Here is a 17937-nt window from a genome sequence, read left to right as displayed (position 1 = left end):
TTCACAACTTACAAAGAATTTATTTATGCAATACAGACCTTGTCTCACATATTTTTCACAGAATTTCACACAGCAATCAACTAGAAAAGTAGAATTCTACAACACCAAAATAACATTTTCATAGTACAAATTGCTAATCAAAAGGAAGAGGAAGATTGTTTCATAACAAATAGAAGGTAAAACAAGGGTTGCCTCACACAGCACCCAGTAGCCACAGGGCTCAGCCCAGTATGTGGGCACAGTCAACCCTCAGGGTGAGCTTTGGTACTTACTTGCATTTACTTTAAAAGCAGAAGTGCTGAGCCCAAGAACATCTCCATCATTTCGTTCTGATCCGCTACGAGGACAGATGAGGAAAACACTGCGAATATTTCACACTTGCTAGAACAGTAGGTCCTTTAAGATGACCACACAATAATATAAGCCTCCCCAAACCATAATTTCCTAGGTCTAAAACATGCTTGAAAGATAATAATATTGATAGAAATAATTCATTGAGATGTTTCAAATTACATTTACCATAATTTAAACACAACTATTTAAATCCCAGAAATTTCCGTGCTGAAGAAGCACAGTTTGGAAAAATACAGAACCCAAAATACAGCATAAAATTCCCACGTCCCAGGATTATAACCCATTTCCTCCTTGTTAAAATCATACATTCTCAAGATTACAGATAAATGGGAAATGTTTTTTCATATATAACTAGATAAGTGGGTTTACTCACTCCACTGTGTATTTCTGTAATTGGTGAAAATAGACTTCTCATTATGACTAAAAATATAGATTTTTTTAAAACTACAGAACCCAGCAGCCAGTTTTCTGCTTTGCTATTCCCCCCCAAAAAGTCAAGCAAAGTCTACAAAAATAGCAATTAACTTTAAAAAATATTTTGCTTCTTAGAGCAAATTTAAGTTACATTCGGATGTGATAGCTGTTTCTACGAGAAAGCTGCTCAGGGCACTTGCTGTGCTGAGGCTGAGGGGCGTGGCTGAGCCCGGGGGGCGTGGCTGAGCCCGGGGGGCGTGGCTGAGCCCAGCGGTCACCGTCAGTAGCGGGTTTGGTACTCGTGGTGCCACCGGTTGAAGTCGTTGTAGAACAGAACGATGCTTCCTGAGGCCATGCCAGCAATGACGCACCTGGGAGGAGCAGAGAGGAGGGGATTACAAACCCAGCAGTCTCCTCAGGCTCTGCTACTAAAGAGAGGCCTGCCTCCCCAGAGCCACGCGGTAAACACAGCAGGTGGCAGCCAGACCTACAGTTTGTGAGGTTTGTGGTATGTTTTCTGATAAGTGCAGTCTTGGGTGAGCTCAGAGTCCTGCCTCTGTCACTCTGCAAGGGTCCAACCCACAGCTTGCCTTTATATTGAAAAGTACAGCCAGTGTGTGCAGGATGAGTCACAAACCTGAACACACTAGTCACTTCTGAGGCAGGGAGGTTGGGCAAGTGAATTTTGTATATTAGGTATCAGAATGAAAATAATGACAACCTCAAAGCTGGTGAGGATTAATCACAGAGGTATCTGCCATGTACAAAATGAAAGAAGACTAAGAAATCAGTGTTGAGCACAATTTCGGCTGTTCTCTGCAGACCACCACACTGCGTCCATCTTGCTGAGGACCGCCACTCACTGACACGCTCGCTCTACGCAGGAGCTGCGTCTGCTTCCGGCCCGAGCTGGCGGTGCAGGGGAGACGGAGCAGCAAGACAGGCAGTGCAGAGGGGCCTCTCTGGGAGGCAGGCGCCTGCTTATTATCTTAGACCCTTCTCTGTCTCAGGTTTGTTAGGACAGTCCTTAGAGGTCATCCTTAGTAGTGCCTCGTATCAAAACTAGGACTAAAATGTGTCACAACAAAAACCCAACTAAACACAAAAGGCAGCAATGAGGATATGAGGGACGGAAAAGCACTGAGACATGTAGAAAGCAAATAATACAATGGCAAGAGCCCTTCCCTATCAGTAATTACTTTACGTGTAAGGTGATTAAATTCTCCAATCAGAAGGCAGAGAGACTGGCAAAATGAATAAAGACGTGATCAAACTCTATGCTGTGTACCAGAGACGCACGCATCTAAAGACAAACAGGTTGAAGGGATGCAAAAAGATATTCTATGCAAATAATAATGAAAACGGAGCTACAGTGGCTATACTAATATCGGACAAAATAGGTTTTAAGTTATAAGAGACGAAGGATACTATATAGAAATGATAAAAGGTGTCAATTCATCAAAAGTATATAGTAATTGCAAACATGTATGAACAAGCAGCACACTCGATGTGTGGGACCAGCACTGACAGAACCGAAGGGAAAAGCAGTTCTACAATAATGGTTGGAAACTTCAGTAATGGGTAGAACCACCAGAAGGAAGGAAGGCAATAAAGTTCAACAGTATCTGAACAATACTAAAAACCAGCTGGGCCTAAGACATATATAAACATTCACCCAACACAGTATGCACAGTGGACGTTCTCCAAGATAAGCCATATGTTAGAGCACAAAACACTTTAAATACAACCATACAAAGTATTTTTCCTAATCACAACAGAATTAAACTAGACATCAATAACAGAAGGAAAACTGGTAAGTTTGACCCAATAGGTCAAAGGAAAAGTCTCTAGGGAAATTAGAAAATACCAAGACAAATGAAAACAAAACAAGCCAAAACTTACAGGATGCAGCAAAACCAGTGCTAAAAGGGAAACATATAGCTGTAAACACAGATACTAAGAAAAAAAGAAATATCTCAATCAGTAACCTAATTCTACACCTTAAAGAACAAGAGAAAGGTGCCAAGTCAGGAATGAAACAGTAAAAATCAGAATGGGAATAGAAGATAGAAAAATCAAAGTCAAATTGGCTCTCTGAAAGGTAAACGAAATCGACAGAATTTTAGATGAAGAAAAAAGAATTACGAAAAATCATGAAGTGGAGACATTACCAATTATATAGAAATAGAAGGATTATCAGAGTACTAGGAACATCTATACGCCAACAAATAGGATAATCTAGATGAAATGGAAAAGTTCTTAGAAACACACATGATTCCACAATTTAATCATGAAGAGAACAGAACAGACATAGCTAGTACTGAGGCTGAATCAGTGATTGCAACCCTCTTATTACTGAGACCTTCACCAGAGATGTCTACCACACATTTAAAAAAGAATTAACTCCAAACACTTTTAAAAACTAAAGAGAACACTTCCTAAGTCATTCAATAAGGCCGACACACCCTGATATCAAAGTGACAGACACTACAAGAAACGGAATTACAGACTACTATCCCTATGATTACTTATACAAAAATCTTTAACAAATACTAGCAAACCAAATTTAGTAGCGTATTATAAAGATTATACACCGTGAAGAAAGTGGGATTTATTCTTGGAATATAAGGATTGTTTCAATTTTTGTTTGATATACAAAAATCAATTGTAATATATCACATCAATAGAATTAAAAACAAAAAAACCCATGTGAGAAAAGGCATTTGACAAAATCCAACATCCTTTCGTGATTAAAAAAAATAAAAATCAAACTAAGGCCAGATAGAAAGTACCTTAACACAATAAAGGGCATTTATGAAAAATTTCCACTAACATTATACTTGGTGAACACTGAAAGTTTTTCCCCTCTTACTGGGAATAAGACAAGGATACCTGCTTTCACCACTTCTAGTCAATATAGTATGAAAAGCCCCAGCCAAAGCAATTAGGCAAGGAAAAGAAATAAAGCATCTAAATTTCAAGGGTGTCCAAACAGCCAAAACAATCTTGAAAAAGCACAACAGAATTGGATATTTCACACTTTCTGATTTCAAAACTTACTATAAGAATTGAAAGAGACACGTGTACCCCAATGTTAATCGCAGCACTGTTTATAATAGCCAGGACCTGGAAGCAACCTAGATGTCCATTGGCTGACGAATGGATGAGAAAGCTGTGGTACATATACACAATGGAATATTACTCAGCCGTTAAAAAGAATGCATTTGAATCAGTTCTAATGAGGTGGATGAAACTGGAACCTATTATACAGAGTGAAACAAATCAGAAAGAAAAACACCAATACAGTATACTAATGCATATATATGGAATTTAGAAAGATGGTAATGACTCTATATATGAGACAGCAAAAGAGACACAGATGTAAAGAACAGTCTTTGGGACTCTGTGAGAGAAGGCGAGGGTGGGATGATTTGAGAGGGCAGCATTGAAACATGTATATTACCATATGTGAAACAGATCGCCAGTCCAGGTTCGATGCATGAGACAGGGTGCTCAGGGCTGGTGCACTGGGATGACCCAGAGGGATGGGATGGGGAGGGAGGTGGGAGGGGGGTTCAGGATGGGGAACACATGTACACCTGTGGCTGATTCATGTCGATGTTCGGCAAAAACCACTACAATATTGTAATTAGCCTCCAATAAAAATAAATTAAAAAAAAAAACCTTACTATAAATTATAGGTGTAGTAATGAAAACAGTGTGGTATTGGCTTAGAGACAGACATGCAGACCAACAGCACAAAGACGAGGTACAAACTCTCACATACAGGGACAGGCATCTCCACAAGCAGTGCTGGGAAACTGGCACTCACATGCAGAAGCAGGGAGTCCCACCTTCACATATACACCAACGCAAAGTAAAAATGCATCGAAAAGGAGATACGAGTTAGAACTGCAAAACGCTTAGAAAATTTGGAGGAAAAACTTCAAGACATTGACTTTTGCAGTGACCTTGGATATAACACTGAAAGCACAGGCAATAACAGAAAAAATAAATTAGACTTCATTAAAATTAAAGGATTTTGCATATCAAAGGACACTGAGATGAAATGATGAAAAAGTTTTAGAAATTGATGATGGTGATAGTTGTACAACAATGTGAGTATCCTTGATGTCACTGAATTATGCAGCACCAAAAATAGTTTAAGTAGTAAGTTTTATGTATACTTTATCACAAGAAAGATGTTAAAAACTAAAATGAGAGACTATATTAAGAAGAAATAAGATGTCAGATAAAGACAATCTCCCCTAAAATGAAGGTTTTAGGAAATAAGCCAGATTTCTCAAAGGAATCATTATGGAACAGGTGGCACGTCACAAGAAATTTCGTTTAAGAAGAAAGGTACTTTAAGAGTATAGAAACTTTACAGCAATATAATTGGAGCCTTTGTTACTTAAATCCTGTCTAACCCTAGAGAACAGAGCCTCTTTCCACAATTGGCAATGTCATCAAAGAAAAACATGCTTTTTAAAAAGTCTCTTGGAAATTCCAATATTCACTGGCTTCTTCAGTTGCATTGGTGACCTGCACAGCCCAGCCCATCTACACAAATCCCTGGACAGATTTTACCGCCACCAGTATAGCCCCCACTCCAGTGTTACCTCTGGTCGTAAGACAGGGCCATGGCGCGGATCCCGGCATCGCAACCTGGATAGGCGAACAGCTGCTTGAGGTCAGACACCTGCCAGACCATGAGCACCCCGCTGTCTCCTCCGGTGAGCAGGTACTGCCCATCCCGGCTCAGCTGGATGGCCTGGTGAGACACAGCAGCGTTCAGCAGGGTCGGGGCTCCAGGAAAGCCTGCCCGCCCCAGCCTGCACCTCTGAGTAATTCGACATGAAGCCAGCTACTATGGCGTAGGGAGAAGGGAGAGAGTGTGTGTGTGCCTGAGTAGTTTTCAGGAAATCATGAGTCACAGAACACTTTTGCTGTTTTTCAAAAATCATACGGGCAAAGGCAGGCAATGCTTTTTCTTTTTTTAATTTGTGCTTTTTAAGGATGAGGTGCCAAACTCTTCCAACTCTACAGATACTAATTAAATGGTGTGTGTTGTGAACGGAGACCGGGGCTCTGAAATGAGGAGCTTCCTGGCACCTCTGCATTCACTGTGGACACGCCAAGCTACCAAGGCTGGGCAGATGGTGCTAGCTGACATCATGTCCCTCGTCATAAGAACACTGCCGTCCTGGGGGCCCGGCCCCACGGGAGACCACCTACAGCTCAAGCACCCTTGCCTAGGCCTGCTGGATTTGTACAGCAGTTGGGACGCCGACTTGGTGAGGAAATACAACTCCCAGGGTAAAGCCAGCTGAAGCATCTTCTTGCTTCAGGACTGACTGCTCTCTGCCGGTGCTAAACTTGAAGGGCAGACGTGTAATTTGCTCTGTAATCCTGTCAAACCCACCGAAGGCAGGTCACTGCCTGTTTTTCTATGACTTTTTACATTTTTCTTCCTGGTTGGAAAAAAATCAAATATTTCATGACATATGAAAATATATGGATTCTAAATCTCAGTGTCCATAAGTAAGGGCTGTTAGGACAAAGCCATACCCATTCATTTCTGGCTACTTTTTTTTAACGGAGGAAGTGTGCCTGCTCCTGACAGAAAGGGTTACTCCCTATTCCAAGAGCAGATCCCGCTGCCCCTTCCTCTCCTCTGGCTCCCTGCTCTGCAAACCTTCTTCTCCCGGCTCATTAAGACACACACTTCCTTTCTTTAGCTGGAGGGCATTGGGAGTTCTAAAAGTTACTGCAAATACCTATAATCTTATGTCCACCTGGACACAGTGACCATGGGAATCCAGATGGCAAGCCAGAAAGAAAATATCTACCTTCTGAAAAATATATTTACACTGTTCTGCACTCAGAGTTTTAGGATAGTTGCCTTAAGTCTTCAAGCTACCCTTTTACAACAAAAAAATTTTTTTTAATTACAGAAAAGGACTGTTTCATAGCCAAATTCATTAAAGTAAATGCAAACTTTTAGAGGTCTCTTAAATACAGCTTATTTTCAAGAACATAAAAATATAGCTAAGAAATCAGAACCCATGGGCAGAAGATAGTTACATGTAAGAAGTATTTTCTAAATTTTAACCAATACAAATAATAAGATTTTTCAATGTAAATAAAACCCAATATCATTCCCCTCATTCATTTCACAAACAGCACTCTCCAGGGAGTTATCTTGGAAATGAAGACTACTACAAATAATTATTTGCTACACTTATAAAATTCAGTGGATGAAAACCCATTGACCTTGTGGCTGTGGTTCACTTGAGTTTTATACTTGAGGCTTTTTACTGGATAAGTGCTATATTAAAACATAAATTAAAACCATTAATCTTTAATTCTTTGTCCTAGAGTAAAAACTCCTTAATCCTAGTTCTGTGTTGAAATAAATAAAACCCGGACTTTCAGGACTATACTTTTATCCACATCTAAAACATTCTAATAAACCAGATGCCTGCCAAAGGTAAAAAATACTTTGTCGGCCTTTCTCATGAGGGACTTGTCAAGTTTCCCTGGTGATGAGAGCCAGGGGAGCGTTTCCTGAGCAGCGCCCCATCTCCCCCCAGCCCCAATGGAGTTCTTAATCTCATGAGACTCCTGAGTGCCCAGGCTGGGCTGAGACTCGAGATGTTAGGAGGGCCCTGGAAACACGTGAACATCAGTCTCTGGACTCCTGAGAGCGTGGACAACACTGGCTGCCCTGGTTTCCAGGAGGGACCAGTGGGCCCCAGCCGTCTGCTGGCAAGAGTCACATCTGAAGACACAGCTTCCTCAGGAAGAGAAAATAAATGAGTTCCTATGGTGAAATGGTGGTGGGCCTTTGTTTAGGAGAATGTAACTGCTGCTCCGTACGGGCTGCTCACTTAAATTTAAGCTCTTCATTAAGACATCTAAACACTGCCTGGATGCTGTGTCCAGATATGTTAACCGAACGCCACAGCGCAATCTGGCATCTAAATAAAAACAGGTGGGAGGCCTTGATGAAGGCCGAGGTTCCGCAGGCCACCTGCCTACAGGGCTCTTGCTATTTCAAAGAAACTTCATTTCTGGTCTGAGCTAATGGCTAATTTGTTTCCACGGTCTCCTCCCCTCAGACAGGCTCCGACTGAGGACGGAGGTGGAGCATTTTGCTCTGTGGTGTCTCTTGCTCCCAGCCTGCGGTGGCCTTCCATCCTTCCCAAGGCAGTCAGCTACGCAAGGGTGGGTCTCTGGAGCTGGGCATGGGCAGTGCTCATTTTAGGCAAGCGCACTTTAATCACACACTTGCCACTTACAAGTTAGTATGATAAAGTACAGGCGTGCTGGGGAAAAGGCGATAGATTGTTTAAGTCTAAAATCCAGTGGGAAATATTACAGAGGAAAAAACACAGCAGCCACAGGGCAGAGAGGAAAAGCGTGTGTGCGAGAACAGTGTGCAGAAAGCCTCCAACTGCTGCCTGGAGGAACTTCCCGGAACCTCTGGTACTGACTGAAAGGCCACAGAAATTGTTTTAGCCAGCTAGGGATTTCAAATTACTTTACAGATTTATTAGTGTAGCTGACAATATAATCGCAACTCAAACTGACAGATTATCAACATTATTATCGTAAAGAAAAGAGGAAAGGAAAACCCTCTGATGTGTACTTGGTTTAAATGAAGGGAGGGAAAAATAAAAAGCAGAGTGTGAGCGTCTGCGTGTGCAGGGCAGGCAAAATGCACTGGAGAAAATTCCCAGAGAGAAGAGGAGAGCAAAGAGGAAAGCCATTTACTAAATTAGCAAGCCATCCTGGAGAATTCCCTGGTGCTCCAGTGGTTAAGACCCCACTCTTTCATTGCTGAGGGCACAGGTTCGATCCCTGGTTGGGGAACTAAGATCCCACAAGTTGCCTAGTGCAGCCAAAAACAAACAAGTCAATCTGTGAAAAAAAGAAAAATCATCCTAGGATATAGAAGCAGCAAGTACCTTCGGTCTGATCAGTGCCATCTAGATTTAGGGTTTCTATTTCTCAATGGGCTTCCCTGGTGGCTTAGATGGTAAAGAATCTGTCTGCAATGCGGGAGGCCAGAGTTTGATCCCTGGGTCAGGAAGATCCCCTGGAGAAGGAAACCCACTCTAGTATTCTTGCTTGGAGAATTCCATGGACAGAGGAGCCTGGCGGGCTACAGTCTAAGGAGCTGCAAAGAGTCGGACACGACTGAGTGACTAACACTCTTTCTTACTCCTTAGTACTTCCTGACCCCAATATTTATAGGAGAAAAGAGATCAGACTAGATGTGGGAAAAGTGGGAGACTGCATGTCACCTAAGTCGCCCCAGGTCAGGAGTAGCCATGAGTACAGTGGCCAGAACTAACTTATACCACACTCAGAGGGCTGAGGCCTCTGCGGCCTTCTGCCCACCCCCAACACGTCCTGCCCCTTCCCTGTGGGCAGGCCACACGCCCCCCAACCTTATGTCAGGAAATACAGGGGATATGGTAAAATGAAGCTTAACCTGCACCAAGAAGTCTGGAGGTGTGAAAAGAAGGACCTTGCAAACAGCCTCTCCAAGAGCAGTCCTTACTTTTCTCTTCACCCTCTAACACCCCTATCCTGAAAATGAAGGAAGACCCGGGAGGGTCCACAGGGCCGTCTCTTGTATACCAAAAGTGAAAAATTGTTTGTTGGATTCACATCATAATCTGAAGCACAACTTCCTTAACTTGGTGTGTTTGGGTCTTGTTATCCACACAGCAGTCCAGTCTGCAATTAGATGCTAATCCTAAAGCATGGTAATCCCTACCATTCCCACCATCAGCCTGTTCAAGGGTAGAGAGAGCCAGTTTTAGGGTACCCTAAAGGCACTATTTTAGCTTTGATACTCAGGAAACAGCACTGTGCAGTTAACATTCTTAGGTTAAAAAACAAAACCAAAAAAAAAAAAAAAATGAGCAGCGCCACTGACAGCCACCCAGGATGGCTTCAGATCTAAGAACAGCCCTCTGCTGAAGGCTCCTCCCGGCTTCACTTCCCAACCTGGACTGCAGGCTGGGCATGCAGTTGGCACGGCGGGACAGGCTGGGCTCTGGGAAGCAGACACCCCTGTCCGAGTGCTATCGGGTGATTCTCTCTCGGGTGAAAAGGAGGCCCTTGGTGTGGGAACCCAGAGGCTTCCTTGGTGACCTTTCCACCTCCTCACCACCTCTACGCTGAGGTGAAAGCAGACGCTGAGAAGTCGGTACGGTACGCTTACCCTTATGTTATCGTCGGTCTCCATGGTGGCCTGGAGCTTTCCGTTCACACTGAACGTGCAGAAGGAGCCATTCTCATAGAAAATGACACAATGGCCCTCTCTCGACGCCTGAATGAGTTTTGGTTTCAGGCAGTTTTCTGGACCCTCCAAAGTCCTTAACAAGTCTCCATTCATGGAATGTATGAGACATGGTCCCTCTGAGAAAATAGAAACAAAAGGCAAAATGAAGTTTTTTCATAAGAACAGACAAAAGTGATCTGAGTGTCAAGCACAGATCAAACAGGATGTCAGTACCATATCACAGTTGCAGAAAGACTGAAAAAGATACCAGTTATTTTGTGAAATCAGCATGTCAGCCAGATCTCACCTTCCACTTGGAAGAAAACAGTCATACATGCTCAATTTCACATCTCAAGAAACAGGAAATTACTTGTGAAATTCATTATGCCCAGAGATGATAAAAAAACTGGAGGAATTCAGAAAGGAACAGGACAAATTTCAAATCCTAGAAGAGCTTCCAGGAAGGCTGGGCCTCAGTTGAACATGGGCTGCCATGAAGCAAGAGATGGCCGTCTGCGACCCTCCCTGCACCTCACAGGGGCCTGGGTGGGGCGGGGGTTGAAAGCTCGGGAAGGAAGGTGAAGAAACTGCCGAGCAGCCCACATGTGGCTGTGCTGTCCCATCTTTACCGAGCGCCTGCTGCAGGCAGAGCAGAGGAGGAGCAGGTAACCAAACTGCCCGGGTGATGAGCAGGTCCTAAGAAATGTCTCGTTGGACAAAGGAGGTAACCAGACCACAGGGCCCACTTTGCCCTAAATTACTCCCAGCCTACATGGACTCCCGTCCCTCGTGACTACTAAAGCACGCCTCTGAGCCTTCTCCTGACCACTCAGGCGTTGCGAAGTTTTCAGCATCCTCACCATAAACGCACAAGGCAGCGTTTGCCTGCACAGGTCCGGCGAGCACGGGTTTCAGTCGTCACTCTAAATGACCCCAGCCTCGGTGCGGACTTCAGTTACCACGGGAACTGCATAAGGTACACGCTCCATAACCAGCTCTTCAGCCCACAAACCACTGTAAATAACAGGCCCGCTTCTCTCAAAGTCTGTTAGTGAACAGTCCCTGCTTGTCCGCTCAGCTTGGCCACAGACAGAAGGCCCTGCAGTTCTGTTGCCTCCTTGTCTCCAGGGACAGGACTATCTGGCATTTTACAAAAACGGATGATCAAAAGGGGACAGTGGCCAACAAAGATGACTCTGCCTCTGCCATAAGGAAAGGGGAAGTGACGATGCTGGAAGTGAAATCTGAAGCAAACCTACATGGATTTAGAGAAGACAGAGCTGGCCGTGGGGCGTTGGTATCACTTAGAGGCTGTGGATACACAGCCCCAGGGAGTGAGTGAAGGTGGCCTCACTGATGTAAGTTAGGAAAGTGGCTTATTAAACACGAGGATACCCTGGGAGTGGGGCCAGCAAGAACCTTCACATTAAAGGAAACCGAGGAGATGTTTCATGACACTGAAGGCGGAGAAGGTAACATGTTGGAAGCTGGTCCAAACTGAGGAAGGGGTCTGACAGCTGGTCAAGGCATCCAGAAGATGCTCACCCCTTATCTTACATCACATGGGGAGGAGTGGGCAAGCACTGTCACAGTACTCGTATTTTTCACAAAGAAATAAAACACTTTCACTCTCAGTCTTTCTGTTTTAAATTACAGTGTACTAAGTAAATGCGAAGAGTTGACTCATTGGAAAAGACTCTGATGCTGGGAGGGATTGAGGGCAGGAGGAGAAGGGGACGACAGAGGATGAGATGGCTGGATGGCATCACCGACTCGATGGATGTGAGTTTGAGTGACCTCCGGGAGTTGGTGATGGACAGGAAGGCCCGGCATGCTGCGATTCATGGGGTCGCAAAGAGTCGGACACGACTGAGAGACTGAACTGAATTGGACTGAAGTAAATGTTTTACTTGATTTTCATGTCCATAGATATGTGTATATATGTATGTAATATGCACTCAGTTGTGTCCAACTCTTTGCAACCCCATGGACTGTAGCTCACCAGGCTCCTCTGTCCATGGGATTCTCCAGGCAAGAATACTGGAGCGAGTTGCCATTCTCATCTACAGGGAAATGTTCCTGACCTGGGGATCAAACGTTATGTCTCCTGCGTTGCAGGCAGATTCTTTACCACTGAGTCACTGGGGAAGCCCGTGTATGTATATGTGTATGTATGAAACTGAACAAGAGGATTTTAAATGTTTTGATAAAAAATTTAAAAGCATGGAACAACCATAAAATTTCCAACTGATTATTAATCATAATATTTCCCATTTAAATGACTGATTTTTAATATCTTTGCATGAAATCATGAAAGATGTCCAGTTTGGATCGCATACAGCCCAAGAACTCATGTTAGCTCAGGATAAATAAAATACTGGGTATAAAAAGCAGTTATAGAATTCTTGTTATCATTATTATGGTTTCATTGTTTTGACCAACTAAGTTTTAAATACCAGTATTGAACTAATACGTCTTGTTAGCTAGACAAAGTATTACAGTTCAAGGCACAGGTAAAGTGACTCAAAAACTCTATGCCTCCCCATCAGATCAGCCTAAAAGAGATGTGATTGCATTTTGTATGTTCAGAGCTAAGTTCAGGGCAGCGGGACAGAGAGATGAACAGACTATTACAACTGAATGAAAGTGAACTGGAAACTGCTCTGCTCCTGGTCAGACGCTGATCGGTGTGTGTGCTCTTGGGGAGCGTGCTTAACACCTTTGGCTGGAACACAGGAGATACTCTGAGGGAGACCCTCGGGCAAACCAGCTGAAGTATTTTTCCACTCCATTCTCAATGCCATCTCCTTCAGAGATTTGGAAGGAGAGACAGACTGGGTCAGCAAGTTCCGTTCAGGTGTGGGATGGAACCCAGCCCAGTCAGAATCGAGAAGAATAAACAAACACACAAAGATGCTCTTGTTCTCGCCTCACTCTTCAGAGCAATGCTGTGAAACAGGACTTTCTGCAGTGATGGAAAAGTTCCCTTTCTGGGCTGTCCAATACCACAGTCCCTAGTCATAGGTGAACACTGAGCCCCGCAATGTGGTTAGTGCCACCAGGGAACTGAACTGCAAATTTTATTTCATTTCAGTTAATGCGAACAGTCATGGGTCTGCCATGTGACTAACAGCCCCTGTGACAGACAGCACAGCTTCAGAAAAAAAGGCACCAAGTTCATCTTTGGTAACCTGTTACTAGAAGACACCAAAAAACGCACTCATTTTGAAGGTCCTGCAGGCTTACCTTTGGAGCCACTTAGCACGAGGCCGAGCTCCGCGCAGACAGCAGCACAAGTGATCTCGTAGTCGTGGCCTGTCAGAATGGCCCGCGGAGTGGCAGTCTCACCTTTTGGGGGAAAAAAGATAAAAAGAACACATTAATTCAAGTTCAGGTGGGGGGTGACCTCCCTCTACTCAGATTAAATCACCAATAATTTGCTCCTAATACCCATGATGCCTAATCTTTAATTTACAGCTTTGGAAAGAAACGTGTGTCAGCTGCTCAGTCGTGTCCAACCCGTTTGCGACCCCATGGACTGTACCCCATCAGGTTCCTCTGTCCTGAGGATTCTCCAGGCAAGAATGCTGGAGTGGGTAGCCATGCCCTCCTCCAGGGAATCTTCCTGATCTAAGGATTTAATCCAGGTCTCCTGCATTTGCAGACACGTTCTACTGTCTGAGCCACCAGGGACTTTGACCCCAAATCCTATTTTTACGTGATGATCTGGACTCCATGCTAGAGTTTGAGGAGCATAGGTTGATAAATTTCTGAGCTTTACAGGATGATCAAGCAATGGTAGTTTAAAACGGAAAAAAAAAAAAAAAAAAACCCACAAAAATCTGCATTATAACTGCCTCAGATACTTTTGCAAATATAAATATGAGCCCTCTGATGAGATGATCTGTGGATGAACAATAATAAAGTTCGGAATGTGGTGGCTTCCTCTCCCCGCCCCCTCAGCTGGCCCTACTCCTCCTGGGCGACTGAGACCCTTGTCTTGGTGAGGATGGTCTGAACTGCATTCACTGTGTCTCAAAGCAGCTCAGTTCAGTTTAGTCGCTCAGTCGTGTCCAACTCTTTGCAACCCCATGACTGCAGCACGCCAGGCTTCCCTGTCCTTCATCATCTCAAACTCATGTCCATTGAGTCGGTGATGCCATCCAACCATCTCATCCTCTGTTGTCCCCTTCTCCTCCTGCCTTCTATCTTTCCCAGCATCAGGGTCTTTTCCAGTGAGTCAGTTCTTCCCATCAGGTGGAGTTTCAGCTTCAGCATCAGTCCTTCCAATGAATATTCAGGATTGATTTCCTTTAGGATTGACTGGTTTGATTTCCTTGCAGTCCAAGGGACTCTCAAGAGTCTTCTCCAACACCACAGTTCAAAAGCATTAATTCTTTGGTGCTCAGCTTTCTTTATAGTCCAACTCTCACATCCATACATGACTACTAGAAAAACCACACCTTTGACCAGATGGACCTTTGTCAGCAAGTAATGTCTCTGCTTTTTAATATGCTGTCTAGGTTGGTCATGGCTTTTCTTCCAAGGAGCAAACATCTTTTAATTTCATGGCTGCAGTCACCATCTGCAATGATTTTGGAGCCCAAGAAAATAAAGTCTGTCACTATTTCCATTGTTTCCCCATCTATTTGCCATGAGGTGATGGGACCAGATGCCATAATCTTAGTTTTCTGAATGTTGAGTTTTAAGCCAACTTTTCCATCCTCCTCTTTCATTCATCTTCATCAAGAGGCTCTTCAGTTCCTCTTCTGCCATAAGGGTGGTGTCATCTGTGTGTCTGAGGTTATTGATTTTTCTCCCATCAATCTTGATTCCAGCTTGTCCTTCATCTAGCCTGGCACTTCCCATGATGTACTCTGCATGTAAGTTAAATAAGCAGGGTGACAATATATAGCCTTGACGTACCCCTTTTCCTATTTGGAACCAGTCTGTTGTTCCATGTCCAGTTCTAACTGTTGCTTCCTGACCTGCATACAGATTTCTCAAGAGGCAGGTCAGGTGGTCTGGTATTCCCATGTCTTTCAGAATTTTCCAGTTTGTTATGATCCACACAGTCAAAGGCTTTGGCATAGTCATAAAGCAGAAGTAGGTTTTTTTCTGGAACTCTCTTGCTTTTTCAATGATCCAATAGATGTGGGTAATTTGATCTCTCTGGTTCCTCTGCCTTTTCTAAATCCAGCTTAAACATCTGCAAGTTCCTGGTTCATGTACTGTTGAAGTCTAGCTTGGAGAATTTTGAGCATTTGCTAGTGTGTGAGATGAGTGCAGCTGTGCGGTAGTTTGAGTATTCTTTGGCATTGCCTTTCTTTGGGACTAGAATGAAAACTGACCTTTTCTAGTCCTGTGGCCACTGCTAAGTTTTCCAAATTTGCTGGCATATTGAGTGCAGCACTTTCCCAGCATCATCTTTTAGGATTTGAAATAGCTCAACTGGAATTCCATCACCTCCACTAGCTTTGTTCGTAGTGATGCTTCCTAAGCCCCACTTGACTTTGCACTCCAGGATGTCTGGCTCTGGGTGAGTGATCACACCACTGTGTTATGACCAAATGCTGCTGGTCAAAAAATTAACTAGTGCTTTTTATGATGGTCAACATGTTCTCTGAAATGTCATGCAAATTTATGTACATGCCTGTGTTTTTGGGGATGGGAGGAAGGAAAAGAGGTTTTCTTGACACCACACTGACCCAAACCAGGAGAGTACCTCTCCTTTAAGACAGTCTGGTCTCTCTGCTCTGGGCCGCTCTGCCCCAGGAGCCTGCACTTACTTCACGTCTGTCTGGTTGTCTCGCATAATTAACGCAGTGCGTTTACTGACTGCATGATGCAAGGTTAGGTCCCCACCGTGTCCTTCCTGGCTTTGGTGACTCTGGGTGCTTCTGAGTGAAAAGGCAGCATGTCAAACTCTGCACCACACTGGCTGCGCTCCATGCAGATGCAGGAACTGGCTGGCATGCCGGGTGACTGACCAAGGAGCCCTCAAATGACACACCAAAAGGTCAGGGGTAAGTGCAACAAGGGCCTGGTTTCTTTGACTCAGTTTTAAAACTTCTGGGGGGAGAGAATGTGCTTCCCAGGTGGTGCTACTGGGAAAGAGCCTGTCTCCCAATGTACGACGTATAAGAGACGTGGGTTCGATCCCTGGGTTGGGAATATCCCCTGGAGAAGGGCATGGCAACCCACTCCAGTATTCTTGCCAGGAGAATCCCATGGACAGAGCGGCCTGGCGGGCTACGGTCTATAGGGTTGTAAAGAGTTGGACACAACCGAAGTGACTTAGCATGCAGCATGCATGCATGGGAAGAGAAACCCACCGTAATACAAAGTTAACTTCAGATTTTCCAAACCAGGAAGCATTTGTTACACAAGCAGCTACTTTTTTCCCTTTAAAAGTATATTAATTTGTTAGGAAGAGAAGCAAATAATGCAAAGCTGTCTGAACTACTTAACCTTATGCTAGAGGTAAGTCTTGCCACTAAAAATAGAAATAATTTTTAAAAGTTACCAATACTTTAACCCTGATTCATGGTTTCCTCCCCTTTCTCAAGACACTCTATATTCCACAAAAATACCATATGATGTTATATTTTTGAAATTAGTGTCTAATTATATCTATTGGCAACTTTCTCAAAATCAAGAATTAAAATCATTAAGATCTAAGGAATATATTTTCATTGTAATTGTTCCTTTTTGTTTTCATAAGGTACCAATTTCTGGGATGCTGTCACTTAAGCATGCCAATGCTAACTTTTTTGTTTGTTTGTTTTCTAGATCTAAGAGTATTTTCTCAGAGACATGGAGAGGAAATGAGGAGATTGCTATCAATTAGATTTCTTTCTTTAACGTAAAAGAGTTGAACTACTGAGAATTTCCTAAGACTGTAAAGTTAGAGTTTAGGAAGCCTCATGATTTACCCCATAAAGTGAATTAAGATATAAGCATTCTTTTTTGTAAACTCATAAGTAAGATTTTTGTAACTATGCTTTACTGACAAATACTAGTTTCTAATAATCCACACCGTACCAATCATTTTTCCCTCCACACATCAGAACACACAGGCACATACTGTGTCATTTCAAAACCGAAAGAGGTTTTTCTTTTCCTTGGGCTTGATCTCTAAATAAGGCCTGTTCAGTGCTAGGACTCTGGCTTCAAAGTTTGGCAAAATGTTTCCTAACCCAGGAAGCAGATTAGACAGCTCAGGAAATACAGGGGGGAGAAAGAGGAAAAGGAGAGAAAAGGAAAAGAAAAACAACAAATTGAAAGCATAAGGGCAGATGATCACTGGGTCCTACTTAGGTGACTGGTTTCACTCGATTTTTTCCAGTAAAAAAAAAATAAAAAAGCCCCTGCTACTGAACTTTCCCCCACTTCAGGAAACGCACATTAACAACCTCTAAAAGTCCACGTACAACAATACAAGAAGAGAGATCATTTCCTCTAAGAAAAGCTATTTCCAGTCTTGTTTAAAGACTAAACTTCGTATTACCCTTTACTGTATGGGGTGAAGACAGGATATTCTTTACATTTTCTCATTGAAAAACATGCTCAAAATAAATACTGGGATTTTTGTAAGTTTCTACAAACCGAATGTTTTACATATTACAATTTCACTGTAGCAAACAGAATCATATGATGTGAGATTTAAGTCCAACAGGTCCAAAGTGGTAAGTTCAACAGGTATTTTGGGGACCCCTTGGAATGAAATTATGAAGGCTAGACGTGATGATAGGGGAAGGGAAACGCAGGCTTCATACTGGCTCACAGAATCTACTTATTTCTCTGTGGTTACATTATCCTGCAATATAGCAATAACATTCACATATCGATACCAATACATATACATG

General features: G+C 43.3%; 1 protein-coding gene across 8 annotated transcripts in view; it reads right to left on the bottom strand.

The window, feature by feature from the left end:
* The window catches only part of LRBA (LPS responsive beige-like anchor protein), a 758928-nt gene continuing 740991 nt past the window's right edge, over positions 1-17937 (bottom strand). For 7 of the 8 annotated variants that reach the window (XM_086346372.1, XM_086346374.1, XM_086346378.1 and 4 more), the window contains 4 exons: positions 13316-13417; positions 10010-10206; positions 5391-5542; positions 1-1139 (listed from right to left, as the gene is read on the bottom strand). In XM_086346372.1, coding sequence (XP_086202498.1) covers positions 1049-1139; positions 5391-5542; positions 10010-10206; positions 13316-13417 — 542 coding nt within the window. In that variant the 3' untranslated portion in view covers positions 1-1048. Of the gene's footprint in view, positions 1140-5390; positions 5543-8097; positions 8695-10009; positions 10207-13315; positions 13418-17937 lie in introns of those variants that run through there. The other variant, XM_086346379.1, reaches the window with a different exon arrangement.

Source organism: Bos grunniens, chromosome 17 (assembly GCF_055505025.1).
Source record: "Bos grunniens cultivar Pamir isolate PY7600 chromosome 17, Bosgru_T2T1.0, whole genome shotgun sequence".
Lineage (NCBI taxonomy): Eukaryota > Metazoa > Chordata > Mammalia > Artiodactyla > Bovidae > Bos > Bos grunniens.
The sequence above is the reverse complement of the archived record's forward strand: the minus strand, read 5'-3'. Positions and strand labels throughout refer to the sequence as shown.